This window comes from Lynx canadensis, chromosome D1 (genome assembly GCF_007474595.2).
Source record: "Lynx canadensis isolate LIC74 chromosome D1, mLynCan4.pri.v2, whole genome shotgun sequence".
Taxonomy (NCBI): Eukaryota; Metazoa; Chordata; class Mammalia; order Carnivora; family Felidae; genus Lynx; species Lynx canadensis.
Genome location: NC_044312.2, coordinates 57794087 through 57812359, shown reverse-complemented (window position 1 = coordinate 57812359; position 18273 = coordinate 57794087). Strand labels below are relative to the sequence as shown.

At 42.9% G+C, this 18273-nt stretch overlaps 1 protein-coding gene across 1 annotated transcript in view; it reads right to left on the bottom strand.

Moving 5' to 3' along the window:
- Positions 1–232: 232 nt before the first annotated feature.
- Positions 233–18273, bottom strand: part of P4HA3 (prolyl 4-hydroxylase subunit alpha 3) — a 42477-nt gene continuing 24436 nt past the window's right edge. Inside the window, exons 6-13 of the mRNA XM_030332747.1 lie at positions 17071–17234; positions 16653–16829; positions 11574–11638; positions 10102–10261; positions 6421–6483; positions 2598–2666; positions 1121–1217; positions 233–303 (exon numbers count right to left, since the gene is read on the bottom strand). Of these exons, the coding sequence (XP_030188607.1) occupies positions 233–303; positions 1121–1217; positions 2598–2666; positions 6421–6483; positions 10102–10261; positions 11574–11638; positions 16653–16829; positions 17071–17234 (866 nt within the window). The remainder of the gene's footprint in view (positions 304–1120; positions 1218–2597; positions 2667–6420; positions 6484–10101; positions 10262–11573; positions 11639–16652; positions 16830–17070; positions 17235–18273) is intronic.

Genomic DNA, 18273 nt, shown 5'->3' with positions numbered 1-18273 from the left:
ACCTTCTTTGTATTGCCTGTCCATTGTATTCTGACTGCAATGACTGGAGGAGAAACCATGTAAATTCTGTTCCCTGATACAGATCACTTCCTTAGCTCCCATTTGCAAGGAACAAGCAATGCTTACAAGGCCCTCTTCTGGTAGCTCTCCTTTCTCCTCTCCTAGCTTAGCTTTTTGCTTCTGGCTTCTCTGGAAAGCCACAGGACTCCACCAGCTTCTCTCTGCCAACATTTTAGTCTTCAGGGCTTGAGCTGCATGGCCTGCGGAATTCCTGTCCATACTCATGTATCCACTTGTTGGCCACTGGGGGAGAATAGGGAAGAAGAAGAAGAGAGCAGGCTCAACAGAGCAGACAGCAGCGATGCTCGCTCCCAGGGCTGTGTGAGGACCCGCTTGCATTCTGCACCCTACGCAACTCGCTTGCCCTATCTTCGTCCCAGCCCTGCTACAGACCACAGGATGTTGCTTCTAGCAAAGATAAATAGCAAAGAGGACATTGTCCCCTAGAAAAAGTCTTTGACAGGGCCTGTCTACTGTACACTGATTCTCAAACCTTGGGTACTAAGGTCACTTACTCTTTATTCATGTAGCTCCTAAAAGTCCACCTTCCCCCTGGTGCCAATCCAGAGTAATGAGAATAAAAGGGGTGGCTTCTCCTGGCAATTCCCTATCTCAGCACGAAAGTCTCTCGTCTATTTCTTTTTCTGTCGTCAGAACTACGTGGTTTTGGACACATATATGACATAAATACATCTGCTGCTTATTTATCTCTTCCTTGGTTGACCATCTCCTCACGGGGAGGCACTAAATGCTACACATAGTAGCTCAATGGTTCTCTCCTTGGATTAGAGGGCTGGAACTTAGCACCATTTTCCTCAACTGTGCTCAGAAAGCAAGGCCTGTCTGGTCAGGTCAATAAACTTTCACTGACAGCTTCTCTCTAAGAGGATCTGTCCTTTAAGGCTTCCCAATCTGTTGGGGGCAACTAACCCAACAACCTGATCATCTCAATATAATGTGGCACTATAAGGAAGCTATTGGAATGACAAGGCTATGCTATTTTCCATTCACCCCCATTTCACTTTACTCTGACCCCCTCGCCCAGAAAGGCTGGACTTACCCCACTTATCTCCCACCAGGACAGGACAACCAGCATGAAGTGTGTCTCCATCCCCTTCACCACTCCTATGCAGATTCCACCAAAACAGTGCTGCATTCTGAAAACAAAAGGGCCCACCCCAGAATTTCAGTCCTTTGGAAGTACATGACTAAGGCAAATGCATGCATGTCATTAAATGAGAAAATTATCCACGCAGATTGGAAGCAAGTCATGCATAAAATGGCACAAAATGGCGTAAGTTGCTGTTCACCCATTCATTCATGCATACGTCATTTATTGAGAGCCTTCTCTGCTCCAGGCTCTGAGGATGCAGAGACAAATCATGTCCAATGCTGCTCTCAGGAGCCCACAGTCTTAGTGGAGAGACAAGACATAAAAACAAACCAGAACAAGACGGCGTAGCAAGTGCTAGGAGAAAGGTGAATCCCGTGATGTCATGGGATCACTGAGGAGAGGCACTCAGGAAAAACCACAAAATGGAACAAAATATTCCTTATACAATTAAGAACTTAATTCAGATGCTTACCCTTCCTTTGGCACTTACTAATAACACCCCCAGGAAGCAGGCAGTATCATAACTCCCAACTTTAGCAGCAAGGAAGCTGAGGCTTAGCGGCTTTAAATAATGCAACTAAGAAGGAGCACAAGACTCAAACCCAGGTGTTTTGACTCCAAATGCTATATGTTCTTTTTGATCCCATACACAGATTTTTCCCCCTATACAATTCCTATACACTTAGTTTAACCTTGGACATTAGAAGCAGTTTAAACCCAAAGTAACGAACAGCTTCCCAAATGCACTGACAACATCTGCATTCCCAAGCCCAGAAGAGACAACAATCCCGAGTATTCAGAGATTTCTGCATTTTATTATGCGGTACTTACCTTGTGCCTGGCACTGTGCTAAGTGTTTTATAGGCACGATATCATTTATATATATTCATTTCATTCCTGAATTAGGTAGGGGCTGTGAGGGAGCTTGACTGGTCTGAACCAGGGGATGAGGGAGGGGGGAGTAAAACCTCTTATCACATGGCCCTCCTCTGTGCCTCATGTGATTTCATAGCTCTTATTGCCATATTTTGTTCCTGCCTGCCTGTTAACTTCTCTGTGAGATCCTGGACGACAAGGACTATGAGTTTTTGTCTGTACCCTCAGTGCCTTCGGCCGTCAGTGTTCAGAGGACCCAAAGGTCACTAAAACTGAGTTCTTACCTTGAAGAGTTTATTGTAATAGAGAAGGCAGACCTGTTATCCAGCTACTTGCAATATAAGTAGTCATAAAATTTAAAAAAAGAGGCACAAGTATCATGTGGCCATCCACACTGAGGAATTACCTTTAATTTCGAGAATCAGGGGAAAACATCTTTTTATCCTCCCTCCCAGGAATAACCTTGCAGACACAGACAGCACCAAAGCTCGAGTGTTAGTTCTGCACTTTTATTACCACCGTGTGCTGGGACCAGATCCCCACTCACCTTGACCACAGGCACGCTGAAGTTGGCATAGATGAAGGCGGTGGCTCCTCCAGCTTCCACCGAGCTCAGCTACAGTGCCAGAGAAGAGCCAGCGTTGAAATAGCCCCTGACTATCCAACTCTGCCCTACCTGACATCTGATGTCATTTCCACATAGATTCCTTCCTCTGTTTCAGCTCTGGGAGAAATACTTATTGAGAGACAATGACCCAATTTAGGAATTAAGGAAGACTGCTCAATGGCATCAGTGTTTGCCTGCAGGACCACAAATGGAAAGCCTTTAGGAATTCCCCCTTTCTTTATCCTTCCAGCTAACATCCTTATTGAGGGCTACAGTAAGTAGATTCGAAGTTTGAGACCCTCAGGAAGAAATCTAGTTTATTATCACAACCCAAGACACACACACGCCCCTGAAGTACAAGTTTCATAAACATTCTTAGATGAGATACCCCTTGTTATTTTCCATTTTATTTCATTCTATTCTAGTTCAGATTTCTCAAATGCCGACCACATCCACTAAATTAATTTCACAGCCCACGAATGGGTCATGACTGTGGCTTGCAGAGCACTGTTTAGATAACGGTTTTCAAAGTTGGGCATTGTAGGAACCACTGACTGCAGCTGTGGCATGTTTCCCACACCACTCATCTCTCTCTCTAGGTAACCTCAGCTAAGGAGTTTCACCACTGGTATATTCTAGAATTGTGGCTATGTTCTCTTAATATGAAGTTTTTTTCTGATTGTCAAATATATAAATAATTTTAAAATACAGGAAAATACTTAAAAATATTACTCATCATCTTATCATCGAGGAAAAAAAGGCATTGTTATAATTTACATACTAGTAACTGACATTTACTCAGCATTGACTATATGCTAGATATTATACTAAGTCCTCATGGATATCCTACTTATTCCTCACAACAGTCCTATAAATTAGAACTGTTATTGTTATAATTCACTTTTTACAGATAGGAAACTGAGTCTCAGCTTAAGTACTTCACAAAAGGTCACCTGACTCCTCAGTGACTGAGCCTGATTTAACTGAGCCAATGCTAACTACAGAATCCCTGCTTACAATCTTTATGCTACACCCTTGAACATTCAGGTTATTTCCAAATGTTTACTATTATAAACAACTCTTAATGAGTAAAATCATTTTTTCATCTTATGCTCTTCTTGTAGGAAAGAGTCTGGACCATTAGTATTACTGAGTCAAGAGTGTGTGCATGCATTGAATACTTTTGATACATGCTGCACTAGGAGCACAACATGACAGTGCCAGTCTTACCTCGCCCTGTCTATCAGAACAGTCATGGATCCCACCACATTCACCTGTCAGGGGTTGGGAAGCTGGCACTTGTTAGAAGAAATTGAATTGACGTGGTGCTTCAGAACCTGGTAATGGCAGTGGTGATTTTTAGCATTTCTTAGCTCCCTGTGATTTTTAGCATTTCTTAGCGACCTTTGAGAAGGTCGGTGAGAGCAACAATTTGCCCCTTGTGTAACCAACAAACTAGATGATTCTGTTCTAACTCCTGCTGTAGGCAACTATGGGTTTACACAGGGGGAACCTGGACTTTCCTGCATTCCTGTAACTGTGGTTTTGCAGTATGGTGGGAAGGAATGACTTGTCCAACAAATTGAAAAGAGAACCTGACCTGTGTGCTATGAAGCGCCTGAACAGGATTGCGAAGTCGATGGGGTAGGACTAAAGCTTTTACTGTTTTGTACTGGGACTGATCTTATCCAATTTGAACAGAAAATTACAAACTTGATTTCAGCTCAGTCCTCTGTACATCTTATACATTATTTTCTCCCTGCAATATATCTCTTAGGTTCTCCACAAACCCTATGCTTATTAGAAATGTTTATGATGGTCTTTTCCCCAACCTGAAGGTGAAAGAATTGGGCATAACCTAGCACTTCCTAGGTCCCATGATGCCAGTGCCCCTTTAAGGGGTTCTATACTTGCTTGTGGGGTACAATGATAGAAACATGCCAGATAGGGGCGCCTGGGTGGCACAGTCGGTTAAGCGTCCGACTTCAGCCAGGTCACGATCTCGCGGTCCGTGAGTTCGAGCCCCGCGTCGGGCTCTGGGCTGATGGCTTAGAGCCTGGAGCCTGTTTCCGATTCTGTGTCTCCCTCTCTCTCTGCCCCTCCCCTGTTCATGCTCTGTCTCTCTCTGTCCCAAAAATAAATAAAAAACGTTGAAAAAAAAAAAAAAGAAACATGCCAGATAAAACTTTATAGAGCGATGTTCCCTTATGTTATTTCATCAGATCCTCAAGACAACCCAATGGGAGGCACAGGACAAGAAAACGAGCTCAAAGAATTGATGTAGTTTGTGCTGAGGCCACATATATCAAGCGGCAGAACCAGAATTAGGCCAACTCTAAGTGCATTCCATTCCACTGTGCAAACCCAAAGTGCATTCCAATCCACTGTCACAAATGCTTAAAACCCAAATGTACATGCACATGTTTGTGTGCACTCACCCCCCCCCCCCATATACACACACTTGCATTTTGCCATTTAAAATTGCAGGGCTCTTGCATCGATGCTACCCTCACCATAGTAACTGGACCTCTGTAACCAGGAAACCAGTGGTAGGAGATATTAGGGAAGTAAAGGACAGGGAGATACTGGCCCCTAGATGTCCTACTCTTTGGTTGATAACGATATTCATCACTGTCTGTGACCGCCCATGCCAACTTGAGTCATCAACTAGAGATGCAACCAGCTGCAGGCAATAAGACATGCCCCCTGCCTGGAGAGCTGACGTCCCTCTGCCTGATAAGAACACTCAGAATAACCACTAGAGGCCAGACACATTGGAAGTGATAGCCTTCCAGTTCTGCAGGAAGTAGAAAACTGAGTCATGTGAAGAAACACAAAGGGATCACCAGCATTACAGACCATAAAGTGTGGCCTCTAGTTGTCCTTTCTTGGCTGTACTGTGGAGACAATACAGCACTGACAAAAGACGGAATGCTAGGGTGGGGTGTGTCTGCTATTCTAATGAGCCTGAAACAGGACTTCATCTTTGGGTGTTATGCAGAGCCCTTCTACTAATATGTTTATGCCTTCAGTGAACAGTAATACACCTCTTATAATTTAAGTGACAGACGACTGAAATTATGACTTGTCCATAGAGAATGAAGTAAACCCACACCATTTGAAGGGAAGGGGGTTGGTGAGATAATAGCAACTGGGTTCAATTCCTGTAGGATCAGGTCAGAAAGTAGGAGAGGAGCCCAATTTATTTGTTAAGGGGGTTTAATGCTGATTTTACTGAACATTTTATGGGGAGATAGGAAAGAGAATTTTCACTGCATATAAGAGAGCATCTCAGTAGGCATCTCTATTCTTCCATAATCTTAGGTGTCTCATTTCTCTTTCCTCTTTCCTGTCACGGCTCTACAACCTCATCTCTGGGTCCATGCTTTCCAACACCAGTTAGTCTATGGGACTTCAAAGAGAGAGACCCTCACATTCTCTTCCTGTGTTGGTCAGGAATCTCTTGGCCTTCAATGTAACCCCACTTCCCTTCCTAATTACTGCCTATGAGAAGGTCATATTTAAGTGTATGCAGTATAAGCTCTTTGCGGGCAGGAACCCTGACTTATATTTCTTTAGCTCCTATAGAGCCTAATAAAAATGCTGTCTGAAAGTCACAAAAGTCTCAGAGATTTTTGTGCTGTATAGATAGATAGATAGATAGATAAAATCAGTATCTGATACGGTTTTGAAAACCATAAAATAAAAGCAGTGTAAATAGTCATTAAATAAGAAGCTCTGGTCCTTCCAAAGCAAGACTCACATAGATCATAAATGTTGCAACTCGGTTCCCAGACTTCATTCTGTACAGTGGACTGGTTGGTGACTGGGACAAAAATAAAACGTATCATTATTTTATGCACATGGCACCACAGTAACAGGATTCTAACATAATACAGGGAGGAAAATGGGGGTGTCACAGAAGGGCTATAGCCTTGAGCCACACCTAGTTGAGTACCCACCCTTGCTGGCAGGTGCTCAATTACTGTTTTTCTTTTACTAATTTATCAGAGACTCATTTAAATGAATTGTATACAGTTGATCCTTGAACAATATGGGTTTGAACTGGGCAGGTCCACTTGTACATAGATTTTTTTCAATAAGTGCTGTAAACATGTTTTCTCTTCCTTATGATCTTCTTAATAACATTTTTCTTTTATCTAGCTTGCTTTATTGTAAGATTACAGTATATAAAACATATACAAAATATGTGTTAATCAATGGTTTATGTCATCACCAAGACTTCCAGTCAAGAGTAGGCTATGAGAAGTTAAGTGTTTGGGGAGTCAAAATTATACACAGATTCTTGACTGTGCAAGGGGTTGGCCTGAGTTGTTCAAGGGTCAACTGTACTAATCAAACAGAACTGCTTGTCAGTAGTGAAAGTACTATCTGAGGTTAACTGTACCTTCGGTTCCAGTGAAATAAAGAAATTTGCAGATACACTATTACAGATACTCTGTAGGAACTAGGAACACCAAGTCGTAAGACTGGAGTTCCCAGTTATTTGCCAAAGAGACACACTCTTTTGACATAGAACAGTTTAACTGAGATCTAATTTACATATCATAAAATTCACCCATTGTGAGAGTACTTTTTTCAGTGAGTTTTGGTAAATTTTACCAGTTGTGCACCACTCGCACAATCCAATTTTAGAGCACTTTTCCAGCTTAAAAAGTTCCCTCATGTCAGTTTGTAGTCAGTCCCTATCCCACCCTCAACCCTGAGCAACCACTGATGTACTTTCTGTCTCTATAGTTTGCCTTTTCTAGAAATTTCATAATAAACAGACTCATAAAATATGTAGTCTTTTTTTGTTTGGCTTCTTTCACTTAGCATAGTGTTTTTTTGTTTTGTTTTGTTTTGTTTTTTGGCATAGTGTTTTTAAGATTCATCTATATTGTTGGGTATATCAGTAGTAGTTCATTCCTTTCTATTGCTGAGTAGTATTCCATTGTGTGGATATAGAAAAATGTGTTTATTCATTCACTTGTTGATGAGCATTTGGGTTGTTTATAATTCTTAGCTATTACCAATAAATCTGTTTTAAACATTCTTATACAAGTCTTTTTTAAAATTAATTAATTTATTTTGAGAGAGAGAGAGAAAGAGAGAGTGTGTGAGTGGGGAGGGGCAGAGAGAGAGACAGGGAGAGAGAGAAATCCCATGCAGGCTCTGTGCTGATAGAGAAATCCCATGCAGCCTCTGTGCAGGGCTCAATCTCATGAACTGTGAGATCTTGACCGGAACTGAAATGAAGAGTCAGATGCTTAACCGACTGAGCTGCCCAGATGCCCCTCTTGTACAAGTCTTTGTATGGACATATTTCCTTTTCTCTTGGGTAAAATACTTAGGAGAGGAATAGGTGGATCATATGTAGGCGTATGTATAACTTTTTCTTTTAATTTTTGTAAATGTTTTATTTATTTTTGAGAGAGAGAGACAAAGTGCAAGCTGGGCAAAGGCAGAGAGAGAGGAAGACACAGAATCTGAAGCAGGCTCCAGGCTCTGAGCTGTCAGCACAGAACCCAACACGGGGCTTGAATTCATGAACCATGAGATAATGACCTGAGCTGAAGTTGGATGTTTGAGCCACTCAGGCACCCCTATATGTATAACTTTTTAAGAAACTGCCAAACTGTCTTTGAAAATGGCTGTACCATTTCACATTTCCATCAGCAATGTATGAAATTTTGAGCTCCTGCACACTTCCATCAACATTTGATATTATCTGTCTTTGTTATTTAGCCACTGTAATAGGAGTATGGTGCTGTCTCACTGTGGTTTTTTTATTTCTCTGATGGCATTGAGCATAGTTTTGTGTGCTTCTTACCCATTCATTTATTTTATTTGGTGAAGTACCCATTCAAATAGCCTATTTCATTATTAACCTATACATAATATTAATTCAAATAAGCCCATTTTTAACATATTATTTTATTTATTTATTTATTTATTTATTTATTTTAAAGTTTATTTATTTATTTTGATAGGGTGGGCAGGGGCAGAGAGAGAGGAGAGAGAGAATCCCAAGCAGACTCTGCATTGTCAGCACAGAGCCCAATGTGGGGCTCAAACTCATAGACTGTGAGATCATGACCTGAGCCGAAATCAAGAGTTCGAGACTTAAGCAACTGAGCCACCCAGGCACCCCTCAAATAAGCCCATGTTTTAAATTTGAGTTATGGGGTGCCTGGCTAGCTCAGTCAGTAAAACACACAACTCTTGATCTTGGGCTTATGAATTCAAGCTCATAAGCCCACATTGGGCATAGAGCTTACTTAGATAGATGATAGGTAAATACATAGACAGACAGAGAGATAAAAGAAAAAACTGAGTTGTGTTATTACTGAATTATAAGTTTTTTATATATTTTGGATACAACTTTTTTTTACCAGGTATACAATTTATGAGTGTTTTCTCCTAGTTAGTGATTTGTCCTTTCATTTTCTAATGGTGTGTTTGAAAAGCAAATGATTGTAATTTTGATGAGGTCCAATTTATCACTCTTAATTTTTCTTTTATGGATCCTATTTTGTTATCCTAAGAAACTTTGCCTAGTCACAAAGATTTCTCTATGTTTTCTTCTAGACATTTTATAGTTTTGCATTTTACATTTAGGTCTATAATCCATTTTCAGTTAATTTTTGTATATGGTGTGAGGTAAGAGTCTAAAGTTGTTGTTGTTGTTGTTGTTTTGCAAGTAGATACCCAATTGTCCCAGCACCATTTGTTGAAAAGAGTATCTTTTCCTCATTGAATTTCTGTGGCACCTTTGTCAAAATTCAATTGGCCATGTGTGGGTTTATTTCTGGACTTTGTTCTGTTCCACTGACCTATGTGTTTATCCTTATATCAATACCACACAGCCCTGATTATTGTAGCTCTATATTACGTTTTGAAATCAAGTAGTGTTGTGTCCTCCAACTTTGTTCTTTTTCAAAATTTTGGCTGTCCTGGATCCTTTGTATTTCCATATACATTTTAGGATCAGCTTATTAATTTCTATAATGTCTTCTAATTTTGATAAAGTTTGGGTTATTGATCTATAGATCAATTTTGGGGAGATCTTTTAATCCTTAAAAATTACTTGCTCAATACACATCAACAAAGATGGGCAGTTGAAATCATGTGGAAAGGAAAGTGACTGTAAAAAGGACAATCTTCACTGGGAAGTCCCTGGATGAAACAAGACAGAAGACTACATGACAAGCCACATTTTTCTCCCCACTAGCAAATTTTAGAGAGGGGTGATTGTGGCCCAAAAGGAAATGAGTCAGCAGCAGTCTGCTTGAAACCAAGGCTTTCAGACCTTCCTGCAACAAGAGTCTTTGTTCTAAGATTTCGCTTGGTGTTCCCTGAGAGCATGTTAAGGGCTCTGCCTCAGAGCAATTAATACCCTGGTTCCCTACCCCAGGAGATTGCTCATTGGCCCCATAGTTACCGTAGCATGGTCAAAGTGAGGCTCATAGTGACCACCGATTCCATAGTTCACCACTTGGAGATACTCTGCATAGGGAGGCTGGACATCAAGGCCTGTGAGGGCACCAATGCGATGATCAAGGGTTACCAGCAGTGGGTCAACAGTGTCCTTCAGCCAGGCACTAAAACACATCACAGGTTGGAGCATCAATGATCTGATGCCAGAAATGACTATATGTCTGTGAATGAATGAGTTACATCAATTGCCAGAAAGAAGGATGCAAGGGAGGCAGGCTGAAGAAACAGCATAAGCACAGACATGGAGGTATAACAATATAGAATATGCACAAGTGTGAAAGCATTTGGTCTATGAAAGAAGTAATGAGAAACAAGGCTGGAAAAGTAAGTTCAAGACATGTAAAAAGCTGAAGACACCGTGGTCATAAAACTGGTCTTTGCGGGTAGTTGGATAATCAGTGAAGGTTGGTGGGCAGGAAAGTGATTTGGTGATTAGGAGTTCACTGGTGACCTTTGAAGGACCAGTTCCAGTGCAACTGTGAGGACAGAACCAAAATTCAAACAGATGCAGAGTGATGGTAGAGAAAAAAGAGGAAGTAATGAGGGTCTCAGTTTCTTTACCTGAAAAGTAAAAAGAATACCACCTACTCTGCTAAAAGCAATGAGTCTAAGTAGAAGGTCGAATTTTCTCTTTGACCCTACAGTGTCATAAAGGTTAGAAAAGCAATGAAGCTGAGGCCATACGGACCTTCCAAAGTTTATAAAACAACTCCTAATAAAAGGTCACAAAATGTACCAAAGAAGTTAAGCTAAATGATTCTGAATCAAAGCTTTCATTATTCACCTCACTTCCCAGACAACAAAAACTATTCACCCATCCTGGGTCTGTCCTCTCCATGGATGCTGTTGTCACTGTCTCCCATGGCTCCAATGGGGACTCATCCTCTTACCAATCCTAAGTCCTGTCTTTACAGTGCAAATCAAGGATTGAGGGAAGAAGATAAAGCTGGATTCTCAGCTGCTTCTGCCTCTCTAGAAGCCATCAGGTCCAGAGATTCCGGCCACCCTTCTTGCCTGAATGTTGGCAAGTCATGCTCTGAATATGAGTCAGGAAGCAGGAATGGAATCTTATAAAGTCAGATTCCAAATGGGGACAGGACTGAATCCTCTGGAAAAGCAATCCTGATTAGGAGAATAATTACACACTTATTTTCTGGTTTGGGGCACAGAAGTTTTGTCAAGTCTTTCCCTAAGGGCCTCCTAGTTAAGCCCTCAGACCATATAACCTGTCATAGGCCCTTGGGTGAGAGGAGTAGAAATTCCTCCCTCTCAACAAGAATGTACAGATACAATACATGAACTACGGATTCTCTAGCAGCATCTCTGGATGGCTATCGCTGACCTTCCATTGTGCCACAGGCCTGAGGACAGGCAGCAAGGATGACCAGAGTCCCTACAGGGAAGGACCTCTCTTACCTTTTGCTGATGCGGTACTCCACTGGCAACTGCTTCTCACCTGATGCCACCACAGATCTCTGTAACTGATGTGAAGGACGTAAGAGAAAGTACAAGTGGTTATGATGTGAAGGGAAGGACTGTATCATTTCCATAGACATGCCCCTCTCTTCAGTGTAAACCTAACAATCGCCAATTCCTCCTTAATTTAGAAATATTTTGCACATGCCAAAAAAAAAAGGTGGGAGGCGCCTGGGTGGCTCAGTCAGTTAAGCATGACTCTTGATTTCCGTTCAGGCCATGCTCCCAGGGCCGTGGTATGGAGTCCCGTGTTAGGCTCCACACGGGGCATGGAGCCTGCTTAAAATTTTCTCTTTCTCTCTCTGCCCCTCCCCCATGCTTGCGCACTCTCTCTCAAAAAATTATTTTGCTCATGCTACAAATTTAGTGATAGCTATCAATCTCGAAAATAAGCAATAATAAATGACAAAAAAAAATCTGAGTTAAAAATAACCTTTAGCATCATATCTGGTAGCCAATAAGCACTCGATAAAAGTTTGTTAACTGAAATAAAGTGGTATTTGAATCCCTTTTGTATCTGAGATTGTGAGTTCTGTCAGAACAAGGCTGTTTCTCACTCTTCTTTGTCTCCTAGTGGCACAGGGCCTGGCCTAAGGTAAGCACTCAGTGTTTGTCAAATTAAATGAACACCTCTAACAAGGAAATTCCCCACCCTCGGGCACAGCCCTCTCCTCTGAACAATTCCCACAAAGCCCTTCCCTACAAAGAATCAAAATCTATTTGGCTGCAACTGCCTTGATTATGGGGGAAAGAAACCCAAACAGGTTCAAAGTCATTAATTTAACTGTTCCTATTTTGTTCTGAATGTCTAGATATAAATTTTAAATTCTTTAAGTTTATTTATCTATTTTGAGAGAGAAAGAGAGCACTTGAGCAGAGAGAGGGAGAGAAAAAAACCCCAAACAGGTTCAAAGTCATTAATTCAACTGTTTCCATTTTGTTCTGAATGTGTAGATGTAAATTTTAAATTCTTTAAGTTTATTTATCTACTTTAAGAGAGAAAGAGAGCACTTGAGCAGAGAGAGGGAGAGGGAATCCCATGCAGGCTCTGCACTGTCAGTGCCCCCACTGCAGGGCTCTATCCCATGAACCGATCATGACCTGAGCCAAAACCAAGAGTCACATGCTTAACTGACTGAGTTACCCAGGTGCCCCGAGGGAGATGGAGAAAGGGAGAGAATCTTAAGCAGGCTCCATGCTCAATGCAGAGCCTGACACAGGGCTTGATCCCACAATCCTGGGATCATGACCTGAGTCAAAGTCAAGAGTCAGACACTCAACCAACTGAGCCACCCAGGCGCCCCAGAAAGAGAAATATTTATATAAGGATGTGTCTATTTCTGCATCTGTCATCAGAATGTCAGCTCCATGATGGCAAATCTTTTGTTATTACTGTGTCCCTAGGGTCCAGAGAAAGCCTGGCAGGGAGTAGGTGCTCACTATTGGTGAAATGAATGAATGAATGAATGAACTAGAGTCCTGTGCTTAATGACCCAGGCCTGGCACTTCACATGCATTCAGAGCAGAACACAGGGCAATGAACTGCACAAGACAGACACCTTTCCCTTCTTGGAGGCTCCTATAGTATTATTGTTCCTGCTAACCCAGGTAGACAACTTTGAAAAAGTCTCGTCCTTTCCTTGGACCCATTACCCTCGCTATAAAATGCAGCATGTGAACAACACATTCTTGGGAGGTCCTCTCAGCCTATCCTTCTATGGTACCAGGATGCAGGAAATCAGTAGGTGACTGATAACGCTTCTGTCTAGTCCTTCACCCAGCATCCTCCCCTGAGCCCTTTGTAGAGGAGAGAGGAGACATTCTTAGAGGAGTTGCTCCCTTAGGTTTTTTCTAGGGCAACATCAGTGGTTTAAAGAAAAATCCTAGGGATACTCCACTCCACCTCCCTCCCCATTAAAGAACCATCTTGCTCTTAATTCCTTTAACATTTATTGTACACCTGCACAGTCATTCACTTTTGGGTGCAGATATTTATTGGTTATTCTCTGTGCTGAGCACAATGCTAGGCATTGAAAATACAACATATGGAGCAGACATAAGTCATGCAGTGGGGCCATAATGGACAAGTTCAGGGCACTAAACAAACATTAAGAAGGAGCATGTAGTCCCTTCTGACGGGGGACAGGAAGGCTTCCCAGGATGCGCAGAAGACAACCAGAATCATACAGGTCAAAAGAGGCCAAGGGAAGAGTGATTTAGGCAGAGAGAAGAGTGTGTGCAGAGGCTAGTGGGATCATGGCCTGTTCATGGAGGTGCAAGTTGTTTAGTGTGGCTGGGGTGTCAAGTGCAAGGGACTCATGCTGTGGAGGGGGTCAGCAGCAGGCAGGCCAAGGAGCATTAAGTGACATTAAAGTGACCCATAAAAGAGTTTAAGCAAGGGCAGCCTTTTAAAGATTACTCTGGCTGCAATGGGCATAATATGGGGCTAGGCATTTCAAGAAAGATGACATACAATCCCTCCTACTTTACAGTCTAGGTGAGGACACAGGATGCTAACCCTTGAAACAGTTAGTGATACTAGACAACACAAAAATGGCAGAATAAATGAAAAAAATACAAGACAACTAGTGACAAAAGCTTTGAGTTCAAAAAAGAGAAGTTCTTGTATGTAGCCCCAAGAAATGCTCTGAAGAAAAAAATAAGTTCCTACTGAAAGAACCCATGAAAGTACACCAGAGTGACAGGGCTAATGGGTCCAGGGGGGCATGTGGCTTCACCTGAGTCTTCAGGGATGGGTAGGATGTGGATAGAGGGAGAAGTGACAAGAGAGCATTCTCTGGGATAGGAAGCAGATTAATTAAATTCGACACAAGCCACCAAAGCCTTTGAGCTCAGTTCCCGTGTAGAAGCCCCACCCTATAAGCCAAGGCTTATTCCTGGCAAAGCCAAAGACCAGACAGGGATCAGCATCTCCAGATCAGCTTCTGGGAAAAGGGAGAGTGGCAAAGTGTGTGCAGACCAGATAGATGACCTGGCCACAAAGGACTGCAGGGTGGGCTGCCTGTCCTAAGGAAAAGGCAGCTACTGGCCAGATACTACCACTGGTTCCCTAAACTGCCAAAGCTACTAAAGATACTCTGTTCCAACTGACCAGTAGAGCTTAATCTCTCAAGTCTTCTGCACGAAGATTCCAGACTTCACTGGAAGGGCTGCTGGATGAGATGATTACTGCTACTCTTATCCCTCCAATCCATGTCTGCTGTCGGAATTTTCCTTAAAATCAACAGGCCTCATCATGCCCATCTCCTGTTTAAACGGTCCGACAGCTCTCCCCCTGCCTATGGGATAGCATCCAAGCTCCTCAGCATGGTATTTTCAGCACTTCCTCATGGCGTCTCACCATGTAGCTTTATCTCCAATCAGCTCCGACCCCATCCCTTGCACACTTCCGACACCAAGCTTCACCCCATTCTCTGAACACACTGCTTACCAGGTCCTTGCGTACTGTTTTGTCTTCCTGCCATACCCTTTGCCATCTTGTTACTCGGATGAATTTCACATTCACAGAGAAGCCATCTCCATTTCTCCCTCCCCTCCCATCCGCTTTTCCCTCAGAGGAAGGTTCACTTTGCAATGCCGCCATAGCACAGCTCCTTGCATACACCTCTATGACAGCACCTATCACAGGATAGTGTAAATATCTGTTTTCCCCCATTAAGCTGTGAGCTCCCAAAGGGAAAGAGCCAATACTTAATCTCTGCGCGTGTCCAGCACCCAGGACAATGTGTGGCACACAGCAGGCTCTGTACTGTTGGTGAACAGCCAAATAACTGCCTGGATGAACAGCATGCCGTCAAGGGCACGATGACATAAGTTATTCAGAGACAGCCTTAATGTGCCATTTATAAAGAGGCGACGTGCTTATAAAAATGAGATAGACTGCGGTATTTCTCTCAATATTTGCCACACTTCCTGGGGGATGATTAAAGCCATTGTGGCCTCATGCTTTGCCTTGACCAGTGAAACAGGGACAGAATTAATGTCTGGCCCTTCGAAGCAGAAGCTGGAGGAGCCAGCTAGGAGTTTGCCATCTTGTCTTTTTTGTCTCCTCTGAGACTGGAAATGTCCCAAACATAGGCTGCTCTGTCAGGCTGGGTCTTAAAGTGAAGACAGTTCTGTGCCACGCCTGCAGTCAGCCCAAGGCAGACGCGTAATGTAAGAAACAAACCTTTAGTCTTGTTGTGTCTGAGATCTGGGGGCTGTTTGTTACTGAACATAATTTAGCCTGAGTTAGCTGAGATAGGAAGGCAGAATAACAGAGCAGCCATTGATGTACCCCTAAATTCCAAGTCTGGCTCTAGCTACATATGTGACCTTCATCAAGTGTCTTCCCCTCTCTGGGCCTCAGTTTCCTCTTTAATAAAATAATCTAGTTAAACTAGATAATCTTTCCACTCTGTAATTCTGTAAATCTGCACTATGATATCATTCTTTGCCCATGATTTCACCCTTTTCTTTAAAGTTTTTTATATATTTAAGTATTCTCTACACCCAACTTGGGGCTTGAACTCATGACCCCGAGATCAAGAGTTGCATGCTCTTCCAACTGAACCAGCCAGGCGTCCCCTCGCCCTTTTTAAAAAAGAAATTTCTACCCATTATGTGGAATGATTGACACTGGGGAGGAAGGATACTTACTTTTGAATTTTTTAGGTAAAATTTACATATAATGATATGCACAGATCTCAAGCGTACCATTTGCTGGATTTTAACAAACGCACACAGCTGCATACTCCACATCCCTAACAAGATATCAAGAGCACATTTCAACACCCCAGAAAATGCCCTTGTCCCCTTTCCCAACCAATCCCCTCCCTCCAGAGGCAACAACTACTGTGATTTTTTTTCACCATTGATTCGTTTTATGGAATAGTTGGCATTTTGAATTCCTGGCCTGATAAAGTGTGCAGTTGTTCAGGCTGCCTGTTCTCACATTCCTGAACTCCAGGCATGTGATGACACAAAGAGAAGTCCTTGGCAGGCTTTGGGGACACTCACCCACGGTTCTGCAAGTCCTCTAATTTTCTGAGCCTCCAAGTCATTGACAAAGTCATGGTAGAGAACAACATAGGGCTCCAGGTGGATGACTTCCTTCCGGATGGGCTGGAGCAGCAAGTAGGGGCTGGAATTTGTCTCATAGGAGCAGTAGAGGCTAGGGATCTGGTAGTGAGTAGGCTAGAAGGAAAGCCTAGAATCAGCATAAGAGATGAAGGGTCTAGGACCAGAAGCCAATATAGGGGAACTACGGCATAAAAAAACTGGCATGCAGGAGATTCAGAATGTGGTCACTCTGAGGCTGTCCAAATGAGCTTTAATTTTTAATGCATCAGCCTTTTCCCCTCACATCGTTCCAATTCTACCTTCTCTCTCTCGAGCTAAGCCTGTTCCCCCTTTTTCTTTCCCTGAGGAATCCCACCTGGGATCCCAGGGTCTGACATAACCCCTCGTAGGTGTCTCTGGTCTGCAGGTGGGGCACATTGGGCCTCTGGATGACAGCCTCAGCTACCACCCGGGTGGGGCTCTCTGCCAAGAGCTTTTCATATTTCAACACGTTCCTGGACATCCTCTTATTATCTGGGCCTGGAAGAAATCAGAGCAGGGAATAACACAGATTACCAAACAGCGGTCTCAGGGAGTGCTTCCAAGGTTTCCTACAGCTTCCCTGTTGCACATGACCAACCACTGGACACCCTGAATAACTCCTGTGTCCAGGCACAGGAGGATGTAAGGCCCTCACCCCCAGAAGAGTACCTGGTATTAAAGAAGATTGAGTTAGGCCTGGTAGATCTGTGGGTGCAAACGACTTTGGGAAGGGAAGTGGTACTTAACACTGTTAGACCAAGGGATCCTAAGGATGGCCGCTCTCGGATAGCGTGATGGTAAGTTTTCTGTATAGGGAAGAAGCTTCACTCATTCACTGATTCATTCACCCACTCAAAAAATCTTCAGTGTACATCTACTGTGTACTGGATACTGTGCTAGAGGCTAACTTCTCAGAGTTTAGAGCCTAATGGAGAAAAGATATGTTAAATAACTACTTACAACGAAACCCATAAATGCCATGAAAGAGAAGTCCAGAGAGCCAAAGCCTATAGCAGAGAGCCCCAACCTATTCTTCCCTGGAGCAGTGAAAGCCAAATCATTGCCAAATCTACTCGATCCTTCAAAATTCCTAACTGGCCTAGACACAGAACAGTGCAATATAAGACAAAGGGGTTCTAGACTTTGGCTCTAGCCTGGGCTCCCACAGGGGTCTTATGTCTTATTTGTGCCCACCTGTTGGTGCCCACTTTGGCTGTAAGATGCCCCATGGGTTGGCAGCCACCCATGACCTGCTAGCCTCTGTGCATGATTTTCAATGCCTCTCAGAAGGACGTGCTGAATTGTTCTAATGCTCCCAAAGCATCTTTCTCCGAGGAGCTCAATGTGCTTCTAACTATCACCACCACCACTCTGGCAGAGAGGGGACAGAAGTTACCGTCCTTTTTTTTTTTTTTTTTTTTTAAACAAAAAGGGAAATGAAGTTTGGAAGAAGGGAAATGATGAGCCCAAAACCCCAGTGAAAATACTACAAAGCCAGAAATGGAGCCAGTAATCTCAATTTGTTGTGTCCTGCTTA